General features: G+C 38.2%; 1 protein-coding gene across 1 annotated transcript in view; it reads left to right on the top strand.

The window, feature by feature from the left end:
• LOC143290857 (uncharacterized) overlaps nt 1–26,714 on the top strand; it is a 94,335-nt gene extending 67,621 nt beyond the window's left edge. The window contains exons 17-26 of the mRNA XM_076600437.1: nt 1,045–1,193; nt 2,610–2,821; nt 4,293–4,406; nt 5,547–5,567; nt 7,312–7,506; nt 8,441–8,604; nt 11,157–11,360; nt 14,190–14,299; nt 15,610–15,792; nt 17,060–26,714. Coding sequence (XP_076456552.1) covers nt 1,045–1,193; nt 2,610–2,821; nt 4,293–4,406; nt 5,547–5,567; nt 7,312–7,506; nt 8,441–8,604; nt 11,157–11,360; nt 14,190–14,299; nt 15,610–15,792; nt 17,060–17,236 — 1,529 coding nt within the window. The 3' untranslated portion in view covers nt 17,237–26,714. The remainder of the gene's footprint in view (nt 1–1,044; nt 1,194–2,609; nt 2,822–4,292; nt 4,407–5,546; nt 5,568–7,311; nt 7,507–8,440; nt 8,605–11,156; nt 11,361–14,189; nt 14,300–15,609; nt 15,793–17,059) is intronic.
• Nucleotides 26,715–27,508: the final 794 nt, after the last annotated feature.

The raw sequence follows: 27,508 nt of genomic DNA, 5'->3' as shown, positions 1-27,508 counted from the left end.
TGTAACAGATTGTTTTTAGAGGGGTGTGTGTTGTAAGCAGACTTTAATACATATCTAAATACACATGCCCATACTCAGCAAGTGTGGAATTCATAAGATAATGGAATTGATTCTTAATTTTTACCATACATCAGATTTAAACAAACAAACAATTAAACAAAAACAAACAAACAAACAAACAAAAAAAAACACACAAAAACACACCATTTTGAGGAACATTTGCTTGATGGTTTGGTACACCTTCTTTTAGCAAGGCTTTCAGATCGTGTTTCATGGCCATACCAGTTTTCATTGTTTTAGACTTCAGCAGATCTTCATATGGTCCAGTGTGCTGCATCTTGAATTAGAAACTCCTGTTGCATCATAAACATTTTTTCTTCTGTTAGAAAGTCACATTTGTTGAGATTTCACTTTTTGGTCAGTTGACGATGTTACTCATCACTGAAATCACAGCTAGAATGATCAGTTGATGATGTCACTCATCACTGAAATCACAGCTAGAATGATCAGTTGATGATGTCACTCATCACTGAAATCACAGGTAGAACGATCAATTGATGATGTCACTCGTCACTGAAATCACAGCTAGAATGATCAGTTGATGATGTCACTCATCATTGAAATCACTGCTAGAATGATCGGTTGATGATGTCACTCATCACTGAAATCACTGCTAGAATGATCTGTTGATGATGTCACTCATCACTGAAATCACAGCTAGAATGATCAATTGATGGTGTCACTCATCACTGAAATCACAGCTAGAATGGTCAGTTGATGATGTCACTCATCACTGAAATCACAGCTAGAATGGTCAGTTGATGATGTCACTCATCACTGAAATCACAACTAGAATGATCTGTTGATGATGTCACTCATCACTGAAATCACAGCTAGAATGATCAGTTGATGATGTCACTCATCACTGAAATCACAGCTAGAATGGTCAGTTGATGATGTCACTCATCATGGAAATCACAACTAGAATGATCAGTTGATGATGTCACTCATTGCTGAAATCACAGCAAGAAGTATTTGACCCAGCAGATGGAGAGGAGAATGGTGCCGGCCAGATGGCAGAAGAGGAGGACTCGGTCGGCAGAGAGGCCTCTGACTTTGCCTCCCTTCCGGACACGCCTCTCCTGGACACGTCCGTCCACCGGGCACGTGCCCAGCTGGCCAGCAAAACTCCTGTTGCATCATAAACATTTTTTCTTCTGTTAGAAAGTCACATTTGTTGAGATTTCACTTTTTGGTCAGTTGACGATGTTACTCATCACTGAAATCACAGCTAGAATGATCAGTTGATGATGTCACTCATCACTGAAATCACAGCTAGAATGATCAGTTGATGATGTCACTCATCACTGAAATCACAGCTAGAATGATCAGTTGATGATGTCACTCATCACTGAAATCACAGCTAGAATGATCAATTGATGATGTCACTCGTCACTGAAATCACAGCTAGAATGATCAGTTGATGATGTCACTCATCACTGAAATCACGCTAGAATGATCAGTTGATGATGTCACTCATCACTGAAATCACAGCTAGAATGATTAGTTGATGATGTCACTCATCACTGAAATCACAACTAGAATGATCAGTTGATGATGTCACTCATCACTGAAGTCACAGCTAGAATGATCAGTTGATGATGTCACTCATCACTGAAATCACAGCTAGAATGATCAGTAGATGATGTCACTCATCACTGAAATCACAGCTAGAATGATCAATTGATGATGTCACTCATCATTGAAATCACTGCTAGAATGATCAGTTGATGATGTCACTCATCATGGAAATCACAACTAGAATGATCAGTTGATGATGTCACTCATCACTGAAATCACAGCTAGAATGATCAGTTGATGATGTCACTCATAACTGAAATCACAGCTAGAATGATCAGTTGATGATGTCACTCATCACTGAAATCACAGCTAGAATGATCAGTTGATGATGTCACTCATCACTGAAATCACAGGTAGAACGATCAATTGATGATGTCACTCGTCACTGAAATCACAGCTAGAATGATCAGTTGATGATGTCACTCATCACTGAAATCACGCTAGAATGATCAGTTGATGATGTCACTCATCACTGAAATCACAGCTAGAATGATTAGTTGATGATGTCACTCATCACTGAAATCACAACTAGAATGATCAGTTGATGATGTCACTCATCACTGAAATCACAGCTAGAATGATCAGTTGATGATGTCACTCATCACTGAAATCACAGCTAGAATGATCAGTTGATGATGTCACTCATCACTGAAATCACAGCTAGAATGATCAATTGATGGTGTCACTCATCACTGAAATCACAGCTAGAATGGTCAGTTGATGATGTCACTCATCACTGAAATCACAGCTAGAATGATCAGTTGATGATGTCACTCATCATGGAAATCACAGCTAGAATGGTCAGTTGATGATGTTACTCATCACTGAAATCACAGCTAGAATGATCAGTTGATGATGTCACTCATCACTGAAATCACAGCTAGAATGATCAGTTGATGATGTCACTCATCATGGAAATCACAGCTAGAATGATCAGTTGATGATGTCACTCATTGCTGAAATCACAGCAAGAAGTATTTGACCCAGCAGATGGAGAGGAGAATGGTGCCGGCCAGATGGCAGAAGAGGAGGACTCGGCCGGCAGAGAGGCCTCTGACTTTGCCTCCCTTCCGGACACGCCTCTCCTGGACACGTCCGTCCACCGGGCACGTGCCCAGCTGGCCAGCAGCATGCCCCCTCGCAGACCACCCACCAAGCGTAGCAAGGTAACTGACCGCATGTGATGCTGCCTCTTTGCCTTCCATCTTCACCCCACCCCCTCTCTTTCTCCCGGCCTGATTGTGTGTGTGGACCAAGCACAGCAAGGGAGCCAGAAAGAGAAGAAGTGGGGTTTTTTGTTTTGTTTTTTGACTCACTTGTGTAACCCGGTGTTCGGTTGCCTGTGTGTGTGTGTGTGTGTGTGTGTCCGTATGTCTGTGGTAAACTTTAACATTGACATTTTCTCTGCAAATACTTTGTCAGTTGACACCAAATTAGGCATAAAAATAGGAAAAATTCAGTTCTTTCCAGTCATCTTGTTTAAAACAATATTACACCTCTGGGATGGGCACAAAAAAATAAAAAAGAAGCCTAATTATTTGCAAACTTCATGTACTGTTATATTTATAATTTTGTATTCTCTAAACTTGGCACTTTGACCTCTTATTTTGACACAACAACAAGAGGAGTCATTATTTTCATTTTTGGTTCAAACAGGAACTTCTTTTGCTAAGCATGGATTTTTTATTTATTTTGCAAACGTTTTGGTGCAGATAGTAAAAAAGGGAAATTACTCTGTAATTAATGCTAGGGGACTTAATTTATCACAAGTGAAGGCCTTGCCTCTCTTGTTTTTTTATTTTATTTTTTTAATTCTTTTCTTCTTCTCTGTCCCCCTTTATCCTGTGTATGCGCCCTTGTAAAGTTGATGAAGACAACCACCTAATGAAGATGGCTGATTCTGGTAGTTGAAGATAAAGTTGTCTTCTGTGGTTGTCTTAACAGAATTATATGCAGTTTATTGAAATTTCATTGCTTGTGAACATAGGAAGTTTAAGCTTATAAAGCTTGAATGTATTTGTTCACAATGTTTTTTCCCCATCCACACCTTTTTATCAGGCCACTCATCACACATCCTGCATACACAGCTACACGCAGGTTCATCTGCCGCAGTCTCAGATCTTGCAGCCCACACAGGTGGCTATCGATTTTAAGCTGAAAATGATGAATGTTACTGTTCAAACTAAGTGTTTCATAAAAGCAAACAACAATCAGATAATTACAACAGGTATTCAATACATTATTATAGACTCGGATGTTAGCAAATGGTAGGGTACTATTGCAAGCATTCTAAAATTTGCTGGGGGATTATGGGGGTGGGGTGGGGGATCAGGGTTGATGTTCAGTCATATGTAATGTTGTAAGAATTCTAGAATTCACTTCTTTGTTGTTTTTTCAAGGGGGAGGGGGGGGGGCTGATGGGAGTGTGAGTTCAATCATATCAAAATGATGCAAGCATTCTAAGAAATGGCTATGGGGTAGTGCAAGGGATGATGTTCAGTCATATCATAATGCAAGCATTCAAAAATCTCCTGGGGGGTGTCAAGGGGGGTAAGTTTAATCATATCATATGATGTTGCAAGCTTTCTAATATTTGCTTTGGGGCGGTGGGGTTGATGTTCAGTCACTGGAGCAAGAGCTTGACCAGCCAGAGGAAGAAATGATAGCGCAGCTTCATCCACACCTGAGGTGTACACCTCCCCCAGCCCACCTGTCAGCCGCCAAGACAGCGAGAGTGGCCTGGAAACCTGGATCAAGCATGACAGGTGAGAACACTGACATACCTTGCCTGCACTGACAGGCTGTGGTTATGTGTGTGAAGAGTGAAACACCTTTGCTCAGTTGGGGGGTTTGTCATGTTCAACTGAATCACCTATTCTGTGTAACTAAAGAGTGTTACTTTGCTGTTGCTGTGATTTCAAGTTTGCAGGGTGGGTTCTTTCTCTTTGTGGACTTTGTGGTGATTGACTTTGTGTACAGTTATTGGTATTCTTCTGTTGTAACGAGTTGGGTATGCTGCAAATGTGATTGTATTCTCTTGTCAGCTCCATATTGTTGTTGGTTGGTTGTCATGATAATCCAGGTTAATACTGTTTTCTTCTGAGTATGTATATTTACATGTTTGGCTTGCCATCTATTGTCTGTATGCCATTGATTAAAGGTGGGAAATGTTAGGCTGGCAAAAAAGGGTATTGAATTTTTATATAGATAAAGGCGAATGAGTGTTTAAAGAATAACACTAATCTGTGTTTGCTTGCATGTGACAAAGTAGACGGGACAAGTTGTAAGTAAACTGTGGAGTATTTTATGATAGTTTCTAGTTGTTTATTTTTTCACATTTTTTTTAAAACATCGGAATGGGATGAGAAAGTTGCTTTTCTTCTGCATCTGGTTTAATGCCAATAACGAAAAAGAGGGCTTGCATGTCATCAGTTGTGAAGATTATTTTTCCTAGCATATTCATCCTAAGGTCTGGATTTAGAACCTTGATATTCGTGGTAAAGAAATGCTGTTGATGGTTAATGTGAATAGTTACGGACATAGCATGTGCTTCAAATTACAGAGGGGAGAGAAAGGGAGGAGAGAAAGGAGAGAGAGAGAGAGAGAAGAGGTAGAGGAAAAGATAGAGAAGGGGGAGATAAATTTGAAAATAGAAGGCCAGGGAACATTTACCACAACTCTTCAGTTGATACATATATCTACAATTCAAATAATACTTGCGTAGAAGCTAATTTTGTATTTCATGTGGGATGCACACATACGTATTTGCTCAGACCATAGTAAGGAAGCTAACAGAGCTTTAGGTTGACAAACATAAAAGCTGATTTTATGTAATACGTGTTTTGTCACTTTTGACTGATGTGGTGATGATGTCATGCTCTCTGTTGGTGCTTGCCTGTCTGTAGAGTGCCTGCCTTTTTCCATATGTAAGTAGGACAGGTCGGGTGAGGTCACTATTGTACACGCTCTCCTTATATGGTAGTGCTTCTGTTTCTTTGCATTGAACTGATGGCCTGTTTGCAAATGGCTACTCTCTTTAGATTGTGGATAATTTCAAGAATATCAGCACTCTTGGGAAGATCATCTTATATGACTAACACACTGATACATGAATACACACAGTAAATTCCTTGCAGTTTTCACTCACTGTCTGACCAGGAATATTCAGGAAATCAAGTTTTGTATACGTGGGAGGTTTTTTTTTCTTTTCTTTATACATGTAGAAGCTTTTTCTTTCTTTATTTGTTGTTCTTATTGTGCTATTTTTCTTTTTGCTGCTGCATATATTTCACCAGCTTTGAGTTTTGTTAATGTTTTTAAATGTTGCTGTTGTCCCATAATGTCAAGCTGTTTCTCTGGTTTTGGTCAGTTTATTATCACATTTTGCTCCACGCATTTTATCGTGTTCTTGTGACTTCTTGATATTTGTATACCATGAACTTAGCATGCATGTTTTTTTTCTTTCTTTTTTTGTGTCAGTCACTTGTTATGGAATGACGATTCTTTTATGAAAAAAAAAAAAAAAAAAGACAGAAAGGACTGTGTGTGTGAATAATGATATAACATATAAGTTGATAACATTGAAGTTGATGACGTTGTAATGGAAGCATTTTACAGCGTTGGACTCATAGTCAGTTGTGTATTTTGGCCATCACTTCAAACTGTTTACAATCATTTGAAACATGTGAGGGAAACTGTTAACTGTATTTATTTATGCACACATGTGACATTTGAAACTGTTAACTGTATTTATTTATGCACACATGTGACATTTTACAATTATTTCAATAAATGGAATGGCTTTTTTCCATGTTACCTGGAATAGAATTTGAAAGTCAGATGCATACATGAATATGCATTAAGAATTTGTCATTGTTCACAATGAAATGTTGTTACATGCAGAAGCTTCTGGAGTTTATGTTTGCGCTGGAATAGCAGGAAACAATGTTTTAACTGGTGCAAAAGAGCCTTGAAGTAATATAGAATAAGAAAAGCATCTTTTTTCTGTCCACAATTTGCATGAAGAAAGCCACACACGCAAAGGTCATGAAATGTTTTGTGTTGTGATTGTCACTGAGCTTCTTTCATGTGTTTTAGTGTTTGTATCAGGTGTTATGAAATGCTCGTGAAAGTATTTTGTGTTTGAGCTTTCATTGAAACTTAAAGTAATCTTTGCACAGGGTTTTACATTCTTTGCCTTGGGTTACCCTTGGAAAAACCGAACAGGAAGTAACTGAACATAAACACTGTGTTAAAAATGTGTGTGTGTGTGTGTGTGTGTGTGTGTGTGTGTGTGTGTGTGTGTGTGAACTGGTTTTAGAAACATTTTATTTATGTTATCAACACAGTGTGTGTGAACTGGTTTTAGAAACATTTTATTTATGCTATCAACACAAATGATATCTGTTTGTTTAAAAAGGATAATATAATATTATTGCTAAGTCACTGGTTAATCAGAATTTTGTTGACGAGTTGATCACTCAAATAATTTTTTTCTCAATGATAGGATAGATTGAACCAGGCAAGATATCTGTGGCCCTTTGTGGTTTTTTATTTACTTCATGTTTTCATTTCATTTGTTTTTGGTAGTGGACAGTGTCATTTTGCATGCATACTGTTGTGGTTAAGGTTTTTTTTTTAGCTGCCAAACTCTTGTCTCTCCCTCATTAGCGAAGGCACTGTTCGGAAAAGCGATGCAAAGAAGCGGCGTGCTCAGCAGCCAGGGAATGAAGTGGCAGCAGGTGCTCCCCCCTCCCCTCCCCTCCCCACCACTGCAGCCTCACCCCTCCCTGCTGTGGAGGTCGGGAGTGAGGAGCAGGACAGTCAGTCGGACTCGCACAGTCTCAACGATACTAGTGCTTCTTGGTAAATGGCTTCCTGCTCTCTTGTTTTGGCTGTAGAACTCTCTGCCTTTGGGAAATACAGCAGGCGCTTACGAAAGGTTTGGGGGCACATGTTTACGCACCACACAAATGCACAAGCTGTATCATACATGTGTACAAAACTATTTCACATACATGCGCGTACATACATGCACACACGACAGGCCTGCATGTTGCATACTGCTACACTGCTGCAAGCATGTACTTGTCTGCACATATGTATTGACGTGATTGCACGCACACTGGTACCAGCACCTTTGTGCGCACATTCTTGAGTCAGTCTCTCTCTCTCTCTCTCTCTCTCTCTCTCTCTCTCTCACAAAATATTACATTATTTTTCTGGAGAAATATATTATGCATTCATATGTTCATTATAAATGTATCTTCATGAAAAAACTAGAAGAAGCTGTATAAGCGAGCAGGGAAAAATGTTTGATTCCTCCAGCTGCTTCCTCTCTTGCTCTCCATGGTGATATTTTTGCTATTTTCATCAGATGTAAGAGTGGTGGTTGGGTGTTAGACAAGCTAGAACAAGTCTGTGGCCTTTGTTGTTACCGCTGTTTTTTTAAATTATTTTTTTAGGATTGATTTATAGAGCTTTTGTGCTTTATTTGCTTGTGCTTTTATTTGAATTCATTTTTGTTTATATATGTTCCTGCACTTAAGAAACTATTGAGCTTTCAGTGTAGTTACTGAATTCCTGCTATTTATGTTTGTGTGTGTTTTATTATTGTTATTTGAACTGTGGGATTTATAATGTAGATTTCTTGACTTGGATTAATGTGTAAATTTTGTGAGCGTGAATACCAAGGTAAGTATGATAAGCTCTTGAGTGGTGTTTTTTTAATTTTTATATATGGTGTATCTGAATGGTTAAGTTGCAAATATAACAGGGATTGTATCCTTTTATATTATAGCAGCAAGGATGACAGTCAATCAGACACCTCCTCCTCAGTGTCTCAAACATCCTATGACCCAAACAAGCCTCAGTTCCGGGGCATAGGGTCTGAAATCCCAGAATCTGCTCAAGAGGAAGAGGAGAGTGGTGCCGCCTCAGCAAGCAAGCCGTCGTCTGGCAAAGGTGGGTGATGGGTTAGATAGTGGTCTGGTTGCTTGTGTGTGGGGTTTGCTTTTGGTTCTGTGTTCTGAAATTCGGGTGGTTCACTTTCTTGTTTTGGGGGGATGGTAGTTTTAGTTATGCTTGTTTCACTTTTGTGGAAAGTATGTTTAAAGAGTTTGACAAATATCGGGAAGAGAACTTGCATGGTTTGACTTGCAGCACTTGTTTAACAACTGATGCTTTGGTGTTTTTATGTCAGAGAGAGGCATGTTGCGGGGTGATAGATCAGAAAATCACATGCACGTGATGACCATGTTAAACTAATGAGTTGTTCTTTTTGCATCTCCTTGTGAGACAGTTTACACAAAGTGGCAGCTGCATATTTTTATATGTATTTTTGTGGGCATTTTGACATTTTGCTGCATGGGAGACGTGTTATTTTCACTACAGGTAGAGGGGGAAATCAGTATCTGTTGCGTCTGAGGTATTTTTTTCCTCAGTCACTGGCTGGTCTCGAGTCGTCAGAAGAAGCAGATCGAGGAATTGTGAGGAAAGCCCCACAGAAAAGATGTTTTTAAATGCCCCAGGAAATATACTTATCTTTCAGTGGTAATGTTTGTATTTTTATGTTTCAGGAGATATGTATATATCTTTTAAAAAGAATCCTACTGGAGTGAAGGTTGTTGAGAAACAAAATGTCCTGATCAGAATGATCAGAACCCCTTGCGGTAAGAGAGATATAGAGGAAGCAAAATGGATTGCCATTGCAAAAGGTTTATCCATTGAAAATGTGCATGCATTTTCCTGCTGTGTTCTAGTTTAGCAGTGTGGTTTGAAGTAAAGAAACTATGTCGTTAGTCGTATGGAGGATTTGAGGATACTGCTTGGCATACCAGTTTGGTGAGATCTGTTACTGCTTGGCTGACTTGAAAGATAGGTCAGCTGTTGTTCAACTGATCTGAAAGTGGTCTTCACTGTTGAAAAGAGATTAAAAATTGAAATGAGGTTTAACATGATTTTGGAAAAAAGAAAAGGAGAACAGAAAAATGCTACCATTGAGAACGAAGAATGTGACATTGGTGGAGGGTGACATTTACAAAATTTCCTTTGTTCACTCCCATGTCCTTGATCTGCCCTTTTGAAGAGTCTGAGATCAGGACAGAGGGTGGTAACAGTCTGATATGTACTATAGAATAACTGAGTGTGTGTCTTTTATTTATATTTATATTTTTCGCTGCTCCATAGTACTCTGAAATAAAGGATTGATCAAACGATTAGCGCCCAAACTTTTTCAGGGCTGTCTCACTTTCATGCTTAACTTTCAAATGAATGTTGTGGGAGAGCTTCATGTGTGGTCTTAAATGTGGTGGTTTTGGGTATATTTACTTTTTTGGAGGGGGGGCGGGGTTGGATGGGAATGGTGGGAGTTTGGCTTCATAACTTGAACAAGCATGAGCGTGACAATTTTGATTTAACGGACAATGAGAATAATGCTTTTTATACCAGATAATCTCTCATATATTTTCTACACTTTGTATAGAACAAAAGCAAAGAGAAGGTCCCCTTTTTGTTTGTCGACTAACATTAAGGGGGAGGTATTCTGATTGTGGATGTATAATTAATAGCATTTTGGTGCCTATACTGTGTATGCATGTTTTTAATCATGATGGACAGACTGCAGATGTGTGATACATAGATTAATCCAATGATTGCATGTTCCTCAGCTTGTGTATTCATACTTGATACGGCACACTCTTAAGTACAGGCTGTCTAGTCTGTTGAAGGGGTTTCCTGGTTTGAATTTGCAGTTGTTTTTTTTTGTTTGTTTTTTTAATCAGTATTTGTGATTTGTCTGTTCAGTGCCTGTTCAAATAGCCAGTATACTTTTGGGAAGGATAACATAGATTCTAATTTAAACTTCAATTCAACTTGCCCTGTATTTATAAATCTGAACACTCTCCCATCACCTCTCCCCACAGTTTTGTTATATGTCAGTTTATTGATGTTTTGTTGGTTTTTTTTTTCTAAACCTTTTGCTCTTCATGATTTATGTGGTGCATTATTTAAAGTGAAATCTCATTTCCAAATATATTTGGAAATTTGTCTTCTCAAAGATGCTGTAATCGGACATATGACATGACATGATGGACATGGTAGTTTACATAACCCTCCCCCACCCCGCCATTTCTTTGTTTGCAAAGACCATATTTCAGTTGTGAATATTTTTTCCCTTCAGTACTAATACAGTGAGGGGGGTGAGGGCAGAAACTCGAAAGCCAAAAGAATTTACAACTTTCTGTACTCAGAAAATGCCTCAGTGAAAAAGATAAAGACCAAAGTTGTTTTGGGCTGCAGTGATTAGCATGACAGAAAAGTAACACAGTAGATAGACAGCATGAACTGCAGTGTTCACCACATTGGCATGACCTCACTCACGCACTGACACTCACACACAGTGACACAGCATTGGAAGTGTGTTGATGCTGCTGCCTGCTATGTCTTAAGTCTCCTGTAGTTTTTGATTGACGTGCATGTATTGTGTCTCTCACCACCACCTCCTTGCCTTGATGTAGGCTTCCCGTTCCCTAAATTTTCCCGGAAACCCAAGTTGCCCTTCGGAGGAGGGGGTGGCAGCAAAGGAGGGGAGGGCATTGTACTGCTGTCCAGCAAGCCTCTTGGTGAGGGCAGTTCACTCCCTTCCATGGCCGCATCATCTCCCTCTGGTATAATGCTCTTGTCTAAAAAGTCCCTGGATGCCAGCAGCTCCGACTTAGATGGTGAGTCATGGGCTGGGGAAGGTCACTGGAAAAAAACAAAAAACAAGCCATAAGGATATGGGGGCTTGGGGGGGCTTGGGGGGCGGGGGGGGGGGGACAGGGGGGGACTGTCGGTCGTTTGTGTTGGGCAGGAGCATGAATGTACAGTGTGTGATTTTATGGTTGATTACATTGTAAAGCAATTTTAAAACAAGAGAGAAATCACAAATGACATTGACCTCAGCATACCGTCAGTAGTTTGGAACAGCAAAGGATGCTGTTATTCTGTAGGTGTACCAGTGAGTATTTTAAGGAGATATGCATGTGGACAGAACTTGTGATACTAACTTTACTGAATGAGTTAAAGGAATGCATGCTCCAAAGCCTGTGAGAGAGAGATGAACCCAAGGCTCTAGGGTCTTTGTGGTTCATGACCCAGTCTTTCGTGCATCAGCTGAGCATAGTGCTCCACATCCAGCATGTTTGGCGACTGTTTGTGCTGCTTCTGGAATTGTGCCGTAGGTTTTGAAGTTGGTGCATGTTGCCACCTTGACTGTGCAGATGACGATTTGTGCTAACAGGGTCATTATGAGAATTGCCAGGATCTAGAGAGGCAAAGACACACACACACACACACACACACACACAGAGAAATGCCTTCCACTTCCTGTTTTCAGATTGATATTTTACTCCCATGTTTTCTGCCACTCTCAAATACTGTTTCATCTGAAACAACAGATTGGGTCAAAACATTCACCTCTAATTATTTCTTTAAAAAAATAATAAAAAGATTATTAAAAAAAAAAAAAAAAAAAAATGCAGTGGGCAGATGATCTCTTTTCCTTTTGATCAGCAGCAGATGATAAATATGTGAACAGACAGACTGATTTGCAAACAAAAAGAAACAGTTCAAAGACAGGAATGGAAGCTTGAAACTGGGAATGAAGGTATGACAGTATCACCTTTGAGGGTTACATATGTCCATTTGATATGACAGCGAAAGCAGTGGGAAATGGATTTTGTTTCGTTGTGAAAAGTACCCAGTGTGTATGTAGATTTGTTGGTATTTTAGGATAGTGATAGGTTACAGGATTGTTGTCTCTCCACACTCAGATACTCGCCTGCATGGGAGGTGGAGTCTGAGTGTGGTGTTTTGTTTTGGGGAGTGAAAAAAGAAAACTTATGTATTTTGTGTCTTTTTGCTTTTCATTATGTATTGAGAGGGTGTTCTGTTCACACCAGTTTACTTCAGTGCATGATGAGGATTTCGCAGTAAATTCTATTATTATATTCCTGTTTTTATTTCATAGATAATTTATCAGTGAGTTTTTTGTTTTGGTTTCTTTAAATCTTGTTCAGAAGTTTTGCATGCAGTATGTTTTATATATATGCATTCATTTATTTATTTGGGTTTTCTGATCATATTTATGATGCATTTATTTATTGATTTGGGTTTTCTGATATGTATTATTTATGATTATTTGTTGATTTGTTTTTAAACACGTTTTGGCAACTTATCTTAAGCATTATGACCGTCTCAATTTGATCTCTCTTTTGCTGTTATACACATGCAGTTAGTGTGGGTTTATAAAAGTGAGTTAAGATACATTGGCTCACAAGTATCGGTACTCCCTCGGGAAATCACTATCACACATTTGGATTTGCATGGACACATACACACAATACCAGTGATTTATATCCTGCAAATGCACTGAGTCTGTTGGAATTGAAACATGAAAAAATTGGTATTCAATAGAATTTTTAGCACCATTATGTTAGCTTTCAAAAATAAAAGCATTAAAATGTTGCTTAAAATGTTGCTTAAAAGATATCCCAGTGTCAGAAGTAAAGTATGCTCAAATTATATGATTTAAATGTGAGTTTTCTTGCTTACTGAATAAAGCTTTCAGAACATGAATACAGATTTGTAAAAAAACCCCAAAAAAACAAACAAACAAAAAACAAACAAACAAAAAAATGCTTTTTTGTTTTTCAAGTAATTTCTCTTGAATGTAAGAAAATAATGACATTCTATCTGAAACATAGATATGTCTCCCGTATCATGTAATTTTTCCAAATGTATGGTCATCCTTTGATAGTCTATTGGCTCAACCAGTTCCTTTCCATAGGTGTAATTGTGTTCTGTCTGAATTTGATTAATGAAATCATTTTTTTTTCAAATTAGCTTGCAAATATTATTGTCCCTTTTAAATTCTTGTTTTGATTTCTCTCACCATATTTGCACTATTTGCAATACTGAGGTTTTAAAATCCTTTAATGATCTTGAAAATGCATTCATACTCTGAGCAAAAAAGATTTCAGCATAAATGATCATTGGTTAAGAAGATTTGTGTTTCTTGTTTTGAAATCTTTGGGATTCTCATACCCAGACAAACACTGTTTGAGGTTAAGATTGTCAGATGTTATCAGCCACACGCATCTACATTGGCATTCACGCACGCACGCATGCACACGCACGCGCGCGCACACACACACACACACACACACACACACACACACACACACACACACGCACAAATCTGTGTCTATGCACCTACATGCTCAAATACAACATGTGATACACTGTATGTCTGATACTCTGACTCAGGTTGTCATTCATTTTGGGTTTCTGTCTGTTGTTCATTCTTTTCATCTAAGTATATTGTTTTGTAGTTGTTGTTTTGTTGGGGTTTTTAAATAACAAAAACAAAACAACAACAACAACAAAAGAAAAACAGCTTCAGAAAACGTTTTCAGAAAAAGAAAAAAAAATCTTTAAGCGGTAAGTTCAAACATGAGAAATTGTTTCCCATCTTCAATCAAACTTTATTGGAATGCACTTTCGTTTAGCAATGAGCACCAACAGTGACATCTCCTCCTCACTGATGGTGTCAGAACCAGATGACGGGGCCGCTCGCTCAGGATTCACACTCAACATTTCTGGAACGCCCGCTGCAGAGGTGAGCTGTTTTGAATGGAGTGAAAAGCAGTACTTGGACATCAGATTGTATCACAGATTGACACAAGGTTTACAGTTGGGCCAACAGCAAAGTGAGAGCTGGATTATCAGTGGTTTCTCCATTGCAGTGAGAAATCATTTACAGCTTAGTCTTTTGTGAAGGATTATGACTCTAAAACTAGGAGGCAAAATTGCACTGGCTCATAGTGTTGCAGCATTCGGGGCTAGTAGGCCTTTGGGAACCATCTCAACACCGACTGCCCTAAAACCCTCTTGGCCAAGGGATTAGGGATGTAACTTGGGCAAGACACTCTCCATTATTGTCAGATTCTAGCCCAGATAGTGGGGACAGTAGTTACCTTCTCTGCTGGATGGTCATAGTCGAACACGACTATCATATACTTGGACCTGTCACAGCTGTTTTGAGCAGGGTGAAATGAACACTTGGTATTGTGTTTTAAGTGGAGGATGCTGTGGGTGGTTCAGGGTGCATGGGTACTGGTCAGAGACGTTGCAGACATGCTGATAAGACCTGTGCTCTGTTGTGTGAAGAAGAGGTGCACACTTTCATAATGTTGTATCATTGCTTCATTGTAGGAGTCATAATTAACATGACTGCGTCCCTGTTTGCAGAAACCTGAAATGATTTATTTTCTGTCATCCACTGTTACTGTGTATGATTTGCACAAAAATAAACATGCATGCACATACCAACAAGCATCCATATCATGCATGTATATGGATTACCTATTTTTCCACATAATTTTGTCATGGACAAGCCTTCAGTTGTGCATTATTTTGCTAAGCAAAATGCTCACTGCAAATCAGGTTTCAGGTACTCGTCTTTTCAACAAAATGGGAACAAATTCATAAGATGGGACCTCAGTTTCTTATTTGTTGTTGAAAAGATGGAAAAAAAATTGTTGCAGTCAGTCATGAGTTCAGGTTAAGTTAGACCAGATGTGAAGTAGAAATAGTGATATCAGAATGTTTGTTGTTGCATGTGCTTATTGTCAGGTGTGTGTATGTGTGTGTGTGTGTGCGCGCGTGCGCGCTTCCTGTCTTTTTCTTCTTGGGGGAAAAAAGTGCACAAGCACTGACTGAAGTGTGTTCCCTTCCAAAATACATACACTTCATGCAGTTACATCCGCAGAGAAACCTCCCAACACCCCCAGACACAGGTCTGATGAAGGTTAAGAAATCTGGGCTTAAATTGAGGTTGATAAGGTCGATGACAAACCAGATGATCCACCTTTCTTACTCACCCACTCCACAGGGTGGTTAACTTCATCAGCAACGTTTGTTTCACAGGAAAATGTGTCACCCAACAAGCGGAGCCAGAACCAGTTTGAGTCGTGTGGGATCACGGAGTGGAACACGGAGCACGTGTGTCACTGGCTGATAGCCCTGGAGCTGGAGCAGTACACAGCTAACTTCATGGAGAAAAACATCACTGGGGGCCAGCTGTTGACTCTCGATGGCTCAAGGCTTAAGGTGGCTGCTCTGTGTGTGTGTGTCTGTGTGTGTGTAGGGCATGTGGTGGTTGGAGGGGAAGCGGGTGGGAAGGGGGGATAAAAGCCTAACTCACAATGTGTGTGTGTATATTACAACAGCATAATGTTCATGAACAACCATCTAAATCAACAGATCTACTTCCCTTACAGTCTCTGGTTTGTCATTATATAATTATATCACAATTACCTTACAGTCTCTGGTTTGTCATTATATAATTATATCACAATTACCTTACAGTCTCTGGTTTGTCATTATATAATTATATCACAATTACCTTACAGTCTCTGGTTTGTCATTATATAATTATATCACAATTAAATTGCATGTGCGCGTGTTGTTACCATGAGAATGTAACATTAGTGAGAGACCAACTTTGGTGATCATTTGCATTTTGACAATGGGTAGTCTTTGTGTGTGTGTGTGTGTGTGTGTGTGTGTGAGTTCAGGTTGAAGACTTGGTGCTAATTGTAAGAGAGATTCAAATAGAATAGGATATCAGTGACTTTTCTTCTGCACCTGTCAGGTCACCCTGACTTTCGTCATGAAAGATCAAAATGTTTAAATGAAAGGTCACATCTGATTCACTAATCATGATTTAGTCAAAAGAACTGGACTTGGCTGAAATGAATTTTTGTGTATTATGCCAATAATGGAACACAGGTCAATCAGACTTACATGCTTGCTTCGTTTTGGAGTACTCATCTACTGAGTCACAGTGTGAATTTGGATGAATGTATGCGTATGTTAACTTTAAAAAAGAAAAAACCCAACAAAACAATATATATATATATATATATATATTCAGGAGGCATAAGACAACAAATAAACATAAGAAATAAATGAAAAGGAAACAAAAATAAAGACGGAAATTGGATAAAAATGAAAACACATTTGTAAGCTGATCTTTAAAAAACTTCTTCTTTTTTTTAAAATAAATTTTCAGGATGTATGCAAGTACTGGATCAGGGTGATGGTCATAATTCTTTTTATTTAAACCAACTTTGGAGCTGGTGATGTTCAAAGGACACTGGATCTGGTATGGTTTATAGATAGTGATCAACAGTCTACAGAAACACCACTTGAACTGAAAGTCGATATACTGTTAATACTTAGATAATGTGTGCGCAAGCGTTTTGGAGTGCTTCATTGGTTTACAGCTGTGGGGGTTATCATCTTTGATTTAGTGTACATGCATGTTTGCATGTGCTTCGCACATATTTATGCATGCACATGTATCTGTGTTCAGACCCTGGGCATTGTCAACAGCAAAGACCGTGAGCTGCTGAAGAAGAAGATCAAGGAACTGAGGGCTGCGGCAGAGAAGGAGAAAAAGGAGAAGGAAAAGGAACAGAAACTTCAGGAGAAGGAGAGGAAGGCAAGAGAGAAGGAGCAGAAAAAGCAGCAGCAACAGAAGAAGAAATGAACTTCAGGCAAAATGAAAGTCGTCTGGAGTGTTCGTAACACTGTTGCTGTTACTTGGAGCAAATGAGAGAGACATGTAAAAAAAAAAAAAAAAAAAAAAAAAGTGATACAAGACAAAAATGAGTAAAGGGAAGAAATGCCTGTTCCTGTTGCTACTAAGCAGTTATAAAACACAAGGGACTGGTGCAGAAAGCTGAGACGAGTTGATAGCTGCTGCGTGTTTCTTTCAGGCAAACAGCAGCAAGGCAAAAAAAAAAAAAAAAAAAAAAAACTGCACAGAAAGTTGGCTGCCGAATTACTGTTGAATTGGATGCAACTGTTTTTAAGGCGGTAATGATTATTTATTTTTCAAATATCTATGGTTTTTTTTTTTTTTTGTGGGGTGTTGGTGAGGAAAGAATTGGTGGAAGAACTTGTGAAGACTGTATTTTTACTGCTTCTAAAGAAAGTGTTGCTCTTCAAGAAGAGGCAGTGGGTTGGTGCTTCCAGACATGATGGGATTGCTATTCTGAGGTGAATGACTCTGCTGCCAAATTCAGGGGGGGGGGGGGGGGTGAAGTTTCTGTGGGGGAACTGGATATGTTCAGGGGTCTGAACATGCATGTGTTTACACACATGACGATTTCAGTGAAAGGTTAAGGTTTTCTGGTGTCTTTGGTGTGAAGAGCAGATCAGCTTTTAAAAGGTGCACATGCAGACACAGTGTCATGACACATGGTACCACTGTATCATTTTACTTCAAACCATGCAAGCTTAAATGTGTCTGTGTAAAGAGGGACTCAACGTAATTAAATGTGGACAGAAGCTGATTTACTCATTGTGTTAAATAGTTAAATTATTTGTGAAACTGTGCATGATACTTAAATCCTTTTGTACAAAAAAAGAAAAAAAGATTGCACATGACTCATTACAATGTATTTATATTTAAAAACACATATGACTATATTTCTTTTTCTTTTTTGGCCCATGTTTAAACAGTTTTATATGTATAAACTTTTTGTTTTGACCCATTCATATAAAATTAGCCCACCAAATGGTTTTTTATCTTCTCTGCACAACACACCACCAACCCCATTTTCCATTTTTGAATGAGATTTCATTTCAGTCAGTTTGGTTTTCTTGATCAGGCGAATTTCAGCACTATATAACATGTGCTTCTTCCTTTGAAAAAAGAAACAATAAAAAAAAACCCATTGATTTTTGTTGCATGCTATATGATGGGAGGCACATGAAAAAAACATTGATTTTTGTCTCATATTATATGATGGGAGGGACAGGAAGATACTCAGTTATTCCTAAACGTTTTCCGTAAAGATGGAATCTCCAGCATGGGAGCCCCCCAGTCATTTGAGTGTAATTTCAGTTCTAGACTTTGACTTTAGGTGGAGTGAATCAAGATCCAGAATGACATGGAACTGAAAAGCAGTTAACAGTGGTGACGGGAGGACAAAACTGAATTTGCTCAGTTTGGAAGAAAGAATGATCAAATATGCTCAAAGTGTATTTCTTAGAACCATAACATATATTTCTTTCAACTATGATTTTTTTCCCCTCCTGTCACGCCACAATTATGTAACACTTCATCATTAAGTGAGGAATATGTGTTGCATTTGAAAATTGGACTTCTTTTTTCTCTCCTTAAAAAAACATCAAAATGGCAACAATCAATGACAAAGTCACTGGACAGAGAATCATATTAGCAATGACATTTCAACATGCTTGCAAAAAGTCAGTCAAAAAGGAAAAAGCTGCTGATTCTGCCTTTAATTATTAGTAGCAGCACAGTCCAGGATCCAGGCTGTACTGTACCTAAAAAAATGGAATTCTGAACTGTTTGATAACATTCTGTCTCCTTTAACATATTCAGGATAGCACAGTTCTGATGTTCATTTCTATATGTGTGTGCACTTGCTGATAATTAGGATCAGTTCCGAAGACAGCTTTCACTACAATCTTTGTCTTCCGTGACGAAAATGGCCTGTATAAGGCTTTGGCCACAGTCCGTGTGTGGGGATGTTTTGTCATTCTTTGAAAAGTATAAATTGCTGGTCTGTGATTGTGGTTTCTGTAACGGCATTGGCACAGCAAGGAAAAACAGGTGTAGGCGTTTTTGTTTGGCTCCGAGGGTAATACATTCTCTTCTTCTCATAGAGAAATGTGTTGTGACAAAAAGAGTAATACAATTTAAACAGGTGTTGGGGTTTTTGTGTGGACTTGAAGATAAAACATTCTTCTCTTCACACAGAGAAATGTGTTGTGACGAAAAGAGTTATACAATACAATCTTTTTTCTGTGTATCGGTGAATGATCAGACACCAGAAAACTGATCATCTATCATTTCAGTGTGCTGGGGAATTACCAGTGTTGTAATACTACAGTATAAAGTGTTCTCTTTATTAGTGTGTTGACTTTTCTTTAGCCAACAGAAATATTGTCACGAGAAAAATGCAAGGTGAGATTTTCTAGGTGCTCTCTTTGTTGATGTATCTCAGTGGTTAAAAAAACATGTTTTGGGATTTCTGTAATTTAATCTTACACTTAAACCCATTTTGTAGACACATACGCATGTTGCATGAGCATGAACTGTGTTTGTACACTTTTGCATGCAATCTGTTCTCCCACCCAGCCTCCCACGTCATTCTTGTGTCAGTACTTTTTCTTTTGTCATTTATTGATAAGAGTAGGTTTTATTTAAACTGTTCAACTTAAGTAGATGTAGATAAATAATTTTCATATCACTGCCATTATTAGCTGTGTTATTTTGATGTTTTGGTGATTTTTTTAAATATTATTTTTCATACACTGCAAATGTCTTGATTTGTAAAAGGGACCCATTTCTCTTCGTTGAATTTATTGAGAAAGTTGCTGTTGAGTTGATGTGTTTTAAAAAAAAAAAAAAGTTCATTTGTGTATAGAAGCTTGATGCTTGCCATATGTTGAGTGGGATCCATACGATACTGGTGTCACAAGCATTGTCCTTTTCTTTTAGTAGTTTCGAGTCATATTCTAGTTCACAAATTTGTATTTAATCTGCAGTCATCTGTGGTGATACTACTGCCTCATATCTGGTGCAGTTTTCTCTGCACCAATAGTGTGTGCTAGTCAGACAGTAATTTGAGGTTGTCGCAGCCTTTGGCAGCAAGAACAGATTCCATTGACAAAGGTCTGTTGGACTTGCCAATACAGAAGTGATAATAACTTGTGTGCAATCAGTGCTGGACTTGCCACTGTGACAGTAACAATGTCTTTGCTGTTTGGACCTGCTGATTTGGGGTGTGGGATGATGGGGAAAAAAATCTGCCTGTGGACAGCTAGTAATATTGTTAACTGTTATCACTTTAAGTTGTTTGGGTCTTATTGTTTACATGCAGTTTTAAAATTGGACAAACAAACAAACAAACAAACAATGTTGTGTTTCCTTGCCTTTATGTCAGTTCTGGTTTATTTGTTTGCTTTGTTTTTTGTGGGTTAACAAACAGAGGCAGATCAAATGAAATAAAACAAAACACAAACCTAGCACAATTCTATGTATATCAACCAACAGAAGTCTGTGTGCTGATAGATTGGAGTTAAATGAACTGTAACTGGTCCAAATGGACATTTTGTTCTGGTCTTCCATTGAAAACAATGGTCATTCAGTTTTCTTCCATTTTTGATTCCTGTGCTGTATGATCCAAATACCTTTTCGCGCTGTTTTCTCCTGTCTTGGACCATGTAACATGAATTACCTAGCTTTTAAAAAGAAATTAAATATTTTGATAATCCAGTTTCTTTGTAATCTGCATTTAATTTGAATTGACTATGTGATTGTTTATTATTGCTGCATGTTTTTGGCATTTCAAATAAATTTTAATTCACCCTTTGCACGAAATGCATTTTGAAACACAAGCCAAAATTGGTTTGAAGCAGGTGAGTTGATCTTCAGTTTGGTAATAATTTGAATGATGTCTGTGAATGGTTGAATGAGATACGTCAGTTTTGTGGGGAGCAGTATGTTCAGTCAGTCTGGAATTGTAGCTGGCACTAATGAATTTTGAAGAGTGATGCCAGCATTCATTGTTCTCATCTTCAGGATGGATTTTTTTTTTTTACCCGTTTCTCTCAGATTGATGATTTCATGAGTAACAGCTTGAAGTTCCCATGTCACACTGAGAGGTGAGAGAACAGACATTACAAATTATTATAATTTACGGTGTTGAATTTGAAAATTCATTTCCTCTCTGTCTCTTATTTGAAGTTGGGCTAGCGAACAAAACTGAAATATTTGTAAAATGTGATTTAATTACACATACTTAATGTTCATTTCCAATACCTATCTCTAATCTCCATTCTGCCCAGTTAATGTAAACCGCATGTTGCTGTCGATGGGCAGAAAGCAATATGTACAGAAGGTCTGAGTGTGGTATATCATTCATGATGAATGCGCTAGGATGTATTAGAGATGGCGAGATAATTTACTTTTTGTTGTGGAGTCTTTTCGTTTTCATTTCACAAGAAGAATACATTATTACTGTGATGCAGATAAGCAGTCAGCAGGGGTCAGTTGGCAAAATCTTTCGCACAAAGTGACCACAGCATTTCACCCTGAAATTGGCGCAAGTTGAACGCTTCTTTTCCCTTCCCTTTTCTCTTCCTCCTTCAATGTCTGAGCAGTTCAAAGCCTCTTACCTATCTTTGAAGCTTTCCAGCTTGAACAAGGCATAGTGCTTAATGTGCAATGTGTGTAGGACAAGACCATTAGGAAAGCACAATGTTTGTGTTGCATCTAGTTGGACAAATTACAGTTATGATAACTTCCCTTTGTATCATTCTCTAACAATTCTTGGCTGGTTACTGAGGTTGATGAGGAAGAGGGGAAATGGTTATTGTGAAGAAGGCAAGTTGTTTTTCTGGTCTCAAGAGTTCTCATGCCTTCCCGTGATGGCATATGTAGTCTGTTCAACAATCCATGACTGTACATTAGATGAGAGAACTTTCAGTTGTTTGTATGTGTGTGTGTGAAGGAAACACAATCGTGCATGCACACACACACACACACACACATAGATACTGGGACCCTCTCCCCGGAGAGAGCGAGCGAGCGTGTTTAGCCTTATCTCTGTTGACTCATGTATGTATGTGCAAGTGTGTGTGAAAACTGAACAAAATAAAATCAAATAAGAAAATAGAAAAAAAAGAGTAATAAATACATATAGATAAGAAAAGAAGCAGGTATACAAGGCTAGTATTTAACATAAGATTGAAATGAGCCATGTACTTGGAATTTGTGTACACATGCGCACTCACACATGCACACATATGCATTACACACATACTTATTTGTAGTCTCAATGACCCATGTAAGTACCCTGGCCCCATCTTTTCTATGCACACATACTCAAAAGTATCACACACCTGACAAGTCTTGTACTGTTGTAAAAAGTGAATACGAGTGTGACAGGAAAGAATAATTACAGGGAAAGGGTACCCTTCTTCCAATTTCACCAACAGCCATAAATTCAAATGATCAAATAATAGCTGTTTGTGATGAAAAAGAAACACTACGTTATTTTTGTGCATCACACACTGCAGCACACACTATTTTGACATTTTGTTAAAGTTGTAAACAGGCAATATTGCCAGCCTTTTGTTTTGTTCCAACCGGCTGTAATAAACATCACAGTGCTCTGATGATATGCGCCATTCTAATGAGATTTCATGGCAGCAGATGCTTGCAATGAGTGTGCTTCTTTGCTGAGTATGACTAAATTAGCATGAGTGTGTGCACAAATTCATGCAATTTTTATGATTTTAGATATTGTTTAATTCAGCATTTCAAAGAGATTTTGCATGACTGCTAAGTTTTAAACCATGTTCTGGGGACCTTTGAATTTCTGTATATGTTCCCAGTGGGATAATTTCAACGTTTGTCTAGTAATCCCTCATCACGTTTGTCAGTCACATAATCCCTGGTTAGGTCATTTCAAAGTTTGTCAGGTTGGCAGTTTATTGTTGGGTCCTTTTAGTTGTTACACTTGGGCATATTCTCAGTCAGATCATTTGTTTGTGAGACTTGCCTTGTCCCGACACAGGTCATTTCAGTGTTTGTGTGTGTACATTATATTTAAGCAATATCTTGTGTGAACACTGCGTGGAAGACACCTACTGTTAAGTGGTCTTATGTACAGTACAATCATAAAAAAATGTTCACTGGTTACTTAATATTTTGTGTTATATTTACTTACTCATATGTCGTGCAGGTTTGTGATTTATGGAACTCCATGTGTCGTACAGGTCTGTGTTAGAACCAAAGTAGATATGATTATTTGGCACAGTATGTCATTTGATAGCACATTAGTATGTCATTTGACAGCACAGTAGGATGATCCTTTTGTCTCAGTGTTGGTCATCAGGTGTGCTGGCTTAAAGTTTCCAGACAAGGTATACTCAGTCATAACCAGCTTGCCAACATTCAGATCATCATTACTGGACCAATAACTTGATCCTTCATAATTGTGTGCACATATGCATATGTGTGGTTTTTGTTGTTGTTTTTTTGTGCGTTTTTTTTGGGGGGGTGGGGGGTGGGGGTGAATTATGCAAAAGAAACTAATTTTTCTGCGAAAGACCGATAATTAAGCTTTCTAACCTGTATGTTGTCAGTTTTCAGTTAAGGTATTTCTTGTTTATATTATTAATGTTTTATGACATTATGATTTTTGGCCTGGGGATTATGATTTTTTTTAAATATCTATACAAATAGTTTTGTAATTGTTATTCCCTTTCACTTGATGAATAAAGATTTGAAACAAAATTGCTAACATATTGGACCACTGTTAGCTTTCAGTCACAGCTCAAGGGGACCTTAAATAAAAGAGTATGTTTTTTGTTTTGTTTTTTGGGTTTTTTTGTTTGTTTTTTTTTGCTGTGAGAGTGACAACCATTTTGATGGCAGCTTTGGCCTAGTGTGCAAGGACTTGGTCTCATGGAATGACAACTTGCATTTCCGTGGTGTGATGGTTCCCTAATATCCTCATTTGTTTCTCCAGTAGCCAAAACCGTGGTGTTTTCCATTGCGTTGTGCTTTCCCGTTTCTTTTCAGAGTTCTGTTGCATATTGCTGAATTCTTTTTTCTTTCTTTGACCCTTCAGTAAATAGCATTCTGACATCTTTTCTCCCCAGTTTTATTATTGGAATCAGCAATATTTGGTAATTCTTTCCATATTTGCAGCTCGAGTTCAGTCAAAACAAAAAAAAAACAACCACCAAAAACAAACAAACAAACAAACAAACAAATTAACACTTTACATAGCATCAGACACAATGACAGACATGTACCAGGACTCTGACAAACCAGACAGAAAGAAAGAAGGCTTGCTGGCCAAATACTTCCATGAGAGAGATAATGACATCACCGGTCTCCACTCTGGGAGGGACGCTCACTCAGTCTGGCTCCGCGACTAAGCCATTATTGTCGTTAGTAGGGGGCTTAGTAGGTGTACATTAAATCAGAACAGGCACCGCTGAACACCACCGAAGTGACTCAGCAGCAGTGCAGGGTCTCCTCTGGTGTGTGGCCTCCTGGCGACCTAACATCGATGGCTCCCTGTGGACTGCCGACGCTGGAACTGCGATGGACGAACCAGGGTGTGGCCGTGTATTGGGAATCTAAATGAGCGTGGTGGGAGTAATGCCACTGAAACGGTGCAGATGATGGGGCAGCAAAAAATAACAAAAATAAAAATAATGACATCACTAACATGCGTTGTCTAGCCATCGAACAGATCCACACGACCAGCACAACTATCAGGAAGAGACATGCTACCAACTACCAAAACCAACTGTCCAGTATGGATCTGTATGAAATGAGGGATTGTGCTGTGATGTCTTTTCAGCTCTTACCCTGATTATGGAGCTCACGCTGTGGCTGTGCAACACACAGACAGACATACAAACAAAAACACAGATCAAGATCACTTAGTAGTATAAATTACACAAAAACATGTCATACTTTATACATCTTTTTTTTCCCCCATATTATTCATCTTAAAAAAAAAAGGTCTTTAAATCAAAACTTTGATATTTATTTTATTATTGCAGGTTTTGTTGGGTTTGTGTGTGTGTGTGTGTGTGTGTTTTGGTTCAACACCTTACATAATCTACTGACAGACATCTTCAAATTTGACAGTAGGGTTTTATATTCTGTATTCAATAGGGAAAGCAATCGAAACAGATGGTGATGTTTTAATTTTTATTTACCTTGTGGTTCTGTGGTTCCTTTGCTTTTTTTAGGAGGTGGGGTTGTTGGTCAGTCTGGAAGAAATCAAATGGTGTAGCATCTGTTTTGCTTTCTAGTTGGTTTTTGTTTTTTTTATTTCTGAGGAAAGTGACCGTTACAATTAGTCATTCATGGATACGTTGGCATGTCATCTCCAAGATGGGACCACCAGTCATAAAACTGTTTGTTTGTCAAGTAGTGGTTTGTTTCTTGTGATGTAAGTACTCTCAATACTTTGTTCTGATGAGGTCATGCAAAAAACAAAAACAAAAAACAACAATAAAAACAAAAAAGAAAGAAAAAAAAAATGAAAAGGTGTTGATGAATAACATTTTCCATGGTTTTTCTTTTTATAACTTTGCAATATAATTTTAATGGCCAGTAATAATTTATTCAAGTCTTAAAATGCAGCTTTTTTGTGCAAAATAAAAGTAGTATGATATTAATGGATTGTGAAGAAGCAAATTATTATTATTATTTTTTTTTTATATAGATTGTATTCATCATACAATTCATTTTAATACAGATTAAGATGATGTGGGTTGGGGATTTTAGGAAAAAAAAAAGTCTTTCACATTGGAGATAAACTTTGAATGCAGACTTTGTTCTTTAAAATTCCTCTTTCACTTTTCAGTGTTCTATGGTCATGTTGAAGAATTTGTCTTCCTTCAGGGCAAAGTCATGCCATTGGTTGTGGGGAGTTTCACAAAGACAACCTCTCAAATGTCTTCATGCATTTTTGAAGGTTCACAAGCAATCTGGGTGATACTCCCACTTGCATCAAGAGCAGACATAATTAGAATTTTAGCAGTGTTCAACCACACCCTTTTATTTCCATCTCCTCCAGCCACAATCCCAGTCCCATCCAATGCACCCCCCCTCTCTCCCCCCCACACCCCCCAAATAAAAAAAGACTGGTAGAAAGAAAGAAAATGATTTTGATTCTGAATAATACGCTGTCACTGAAACTCTTGATTGCCACAAGGAAAGGAAAAGCTTGAATTGCAACAGTTGTCATGGAAACTGACAGTCAGAAGGGAAGAAGATAAAGGTTGTGGTTATTGATCAAAATGGGGATTTGCAGAATTGAAAAAAAGAAAAACAAAGTTTATTCTATATAAAACAGAAGAAGATAGAGACTGGCAGAAGGAAATATGACAGAAGCTGCTAAATCAAAGACCTTATGTCGAAGCCAAGACAGCGATTAGCAAAATAGGGGGGGGGGGGGGGGGGGGAGAAAAAGCAAACACCAAAAGCTGCTACTTCGGGATAATTGAAGACAACGGTGATTTGCAAAAAAAAACTAAACAAAAAAACCCCAAAACAACAACAAAAACAACAAAACACAAAAAAAACAACAAAAAACCCCAAGAAAAACGGAAAAACAAGAAAAAACCTAAAGTAAATTTAGTAAAAATGAGCGAAAATGATAGTTGCACTAAAATCACTTCATCTGTTATTACTTCCTAAATCTAATTGATTAAAATGCAGACCTATTGCTTGCCTCCACACCCCCTTTCTTTCCCAATCAAGGAGGATGGAGTATGGTTTTAGTGGAACTCCACTGTACATAAATATTTTGAGTGGTCACACTATTCTGATTGATGTGGGGGCATGATGCAGTTGGGTACAACATAGAATGAATGCTTGGTCAACGATTTGTCGCAGCACAGAGGTGCTAACTTACTGCTTTTTTGTTTTAATTTTTTTTTAAACCAAGAATTAAAAGTTAAGTATGGATATGAATGGGAGAAACTTCAAGAAATGTGAGTATGAAATCTTTGCCTTTGTATACTTAATAAAAATCATTTTGTGAGAAAAGTCCTATGGTATGTGATTGAAGTCTTTTGTTTCAGATATTTTCGTTTTTTTCATCTGTGAGGACAGTGTACAACTACAAGTAATAAATTATCTTTCATGGTTACACAGCTTGTGTTTCTTTGTATGAACTATGCTATTGGAAAAGTGTGTATTGTGTGAGTGACAATTTGTATGTGTGACAAAGTATTGTGCACA

This window comes from Babylonia areolata, chromosome 1 (assembly GCF_041734735.1).
Source record: "Babylonia areolata isolate BAREFJ2019XMU chromosome 1, ASM4173473v1, whole genome shotgun sequence".
In the NCBI taxonomy this organism is placed as follows: domain Eukaryota; kingdom Metazoa; phylum Mollusca; class Gastropoda; order Neogastropoda; family Buccinidae; genus Babylonia; species Babylonia areolata.
Note: the sequence above shows the minus strand (reverse complement) of the source record. Positions and strands in the feature narration are given on the sequence as shown.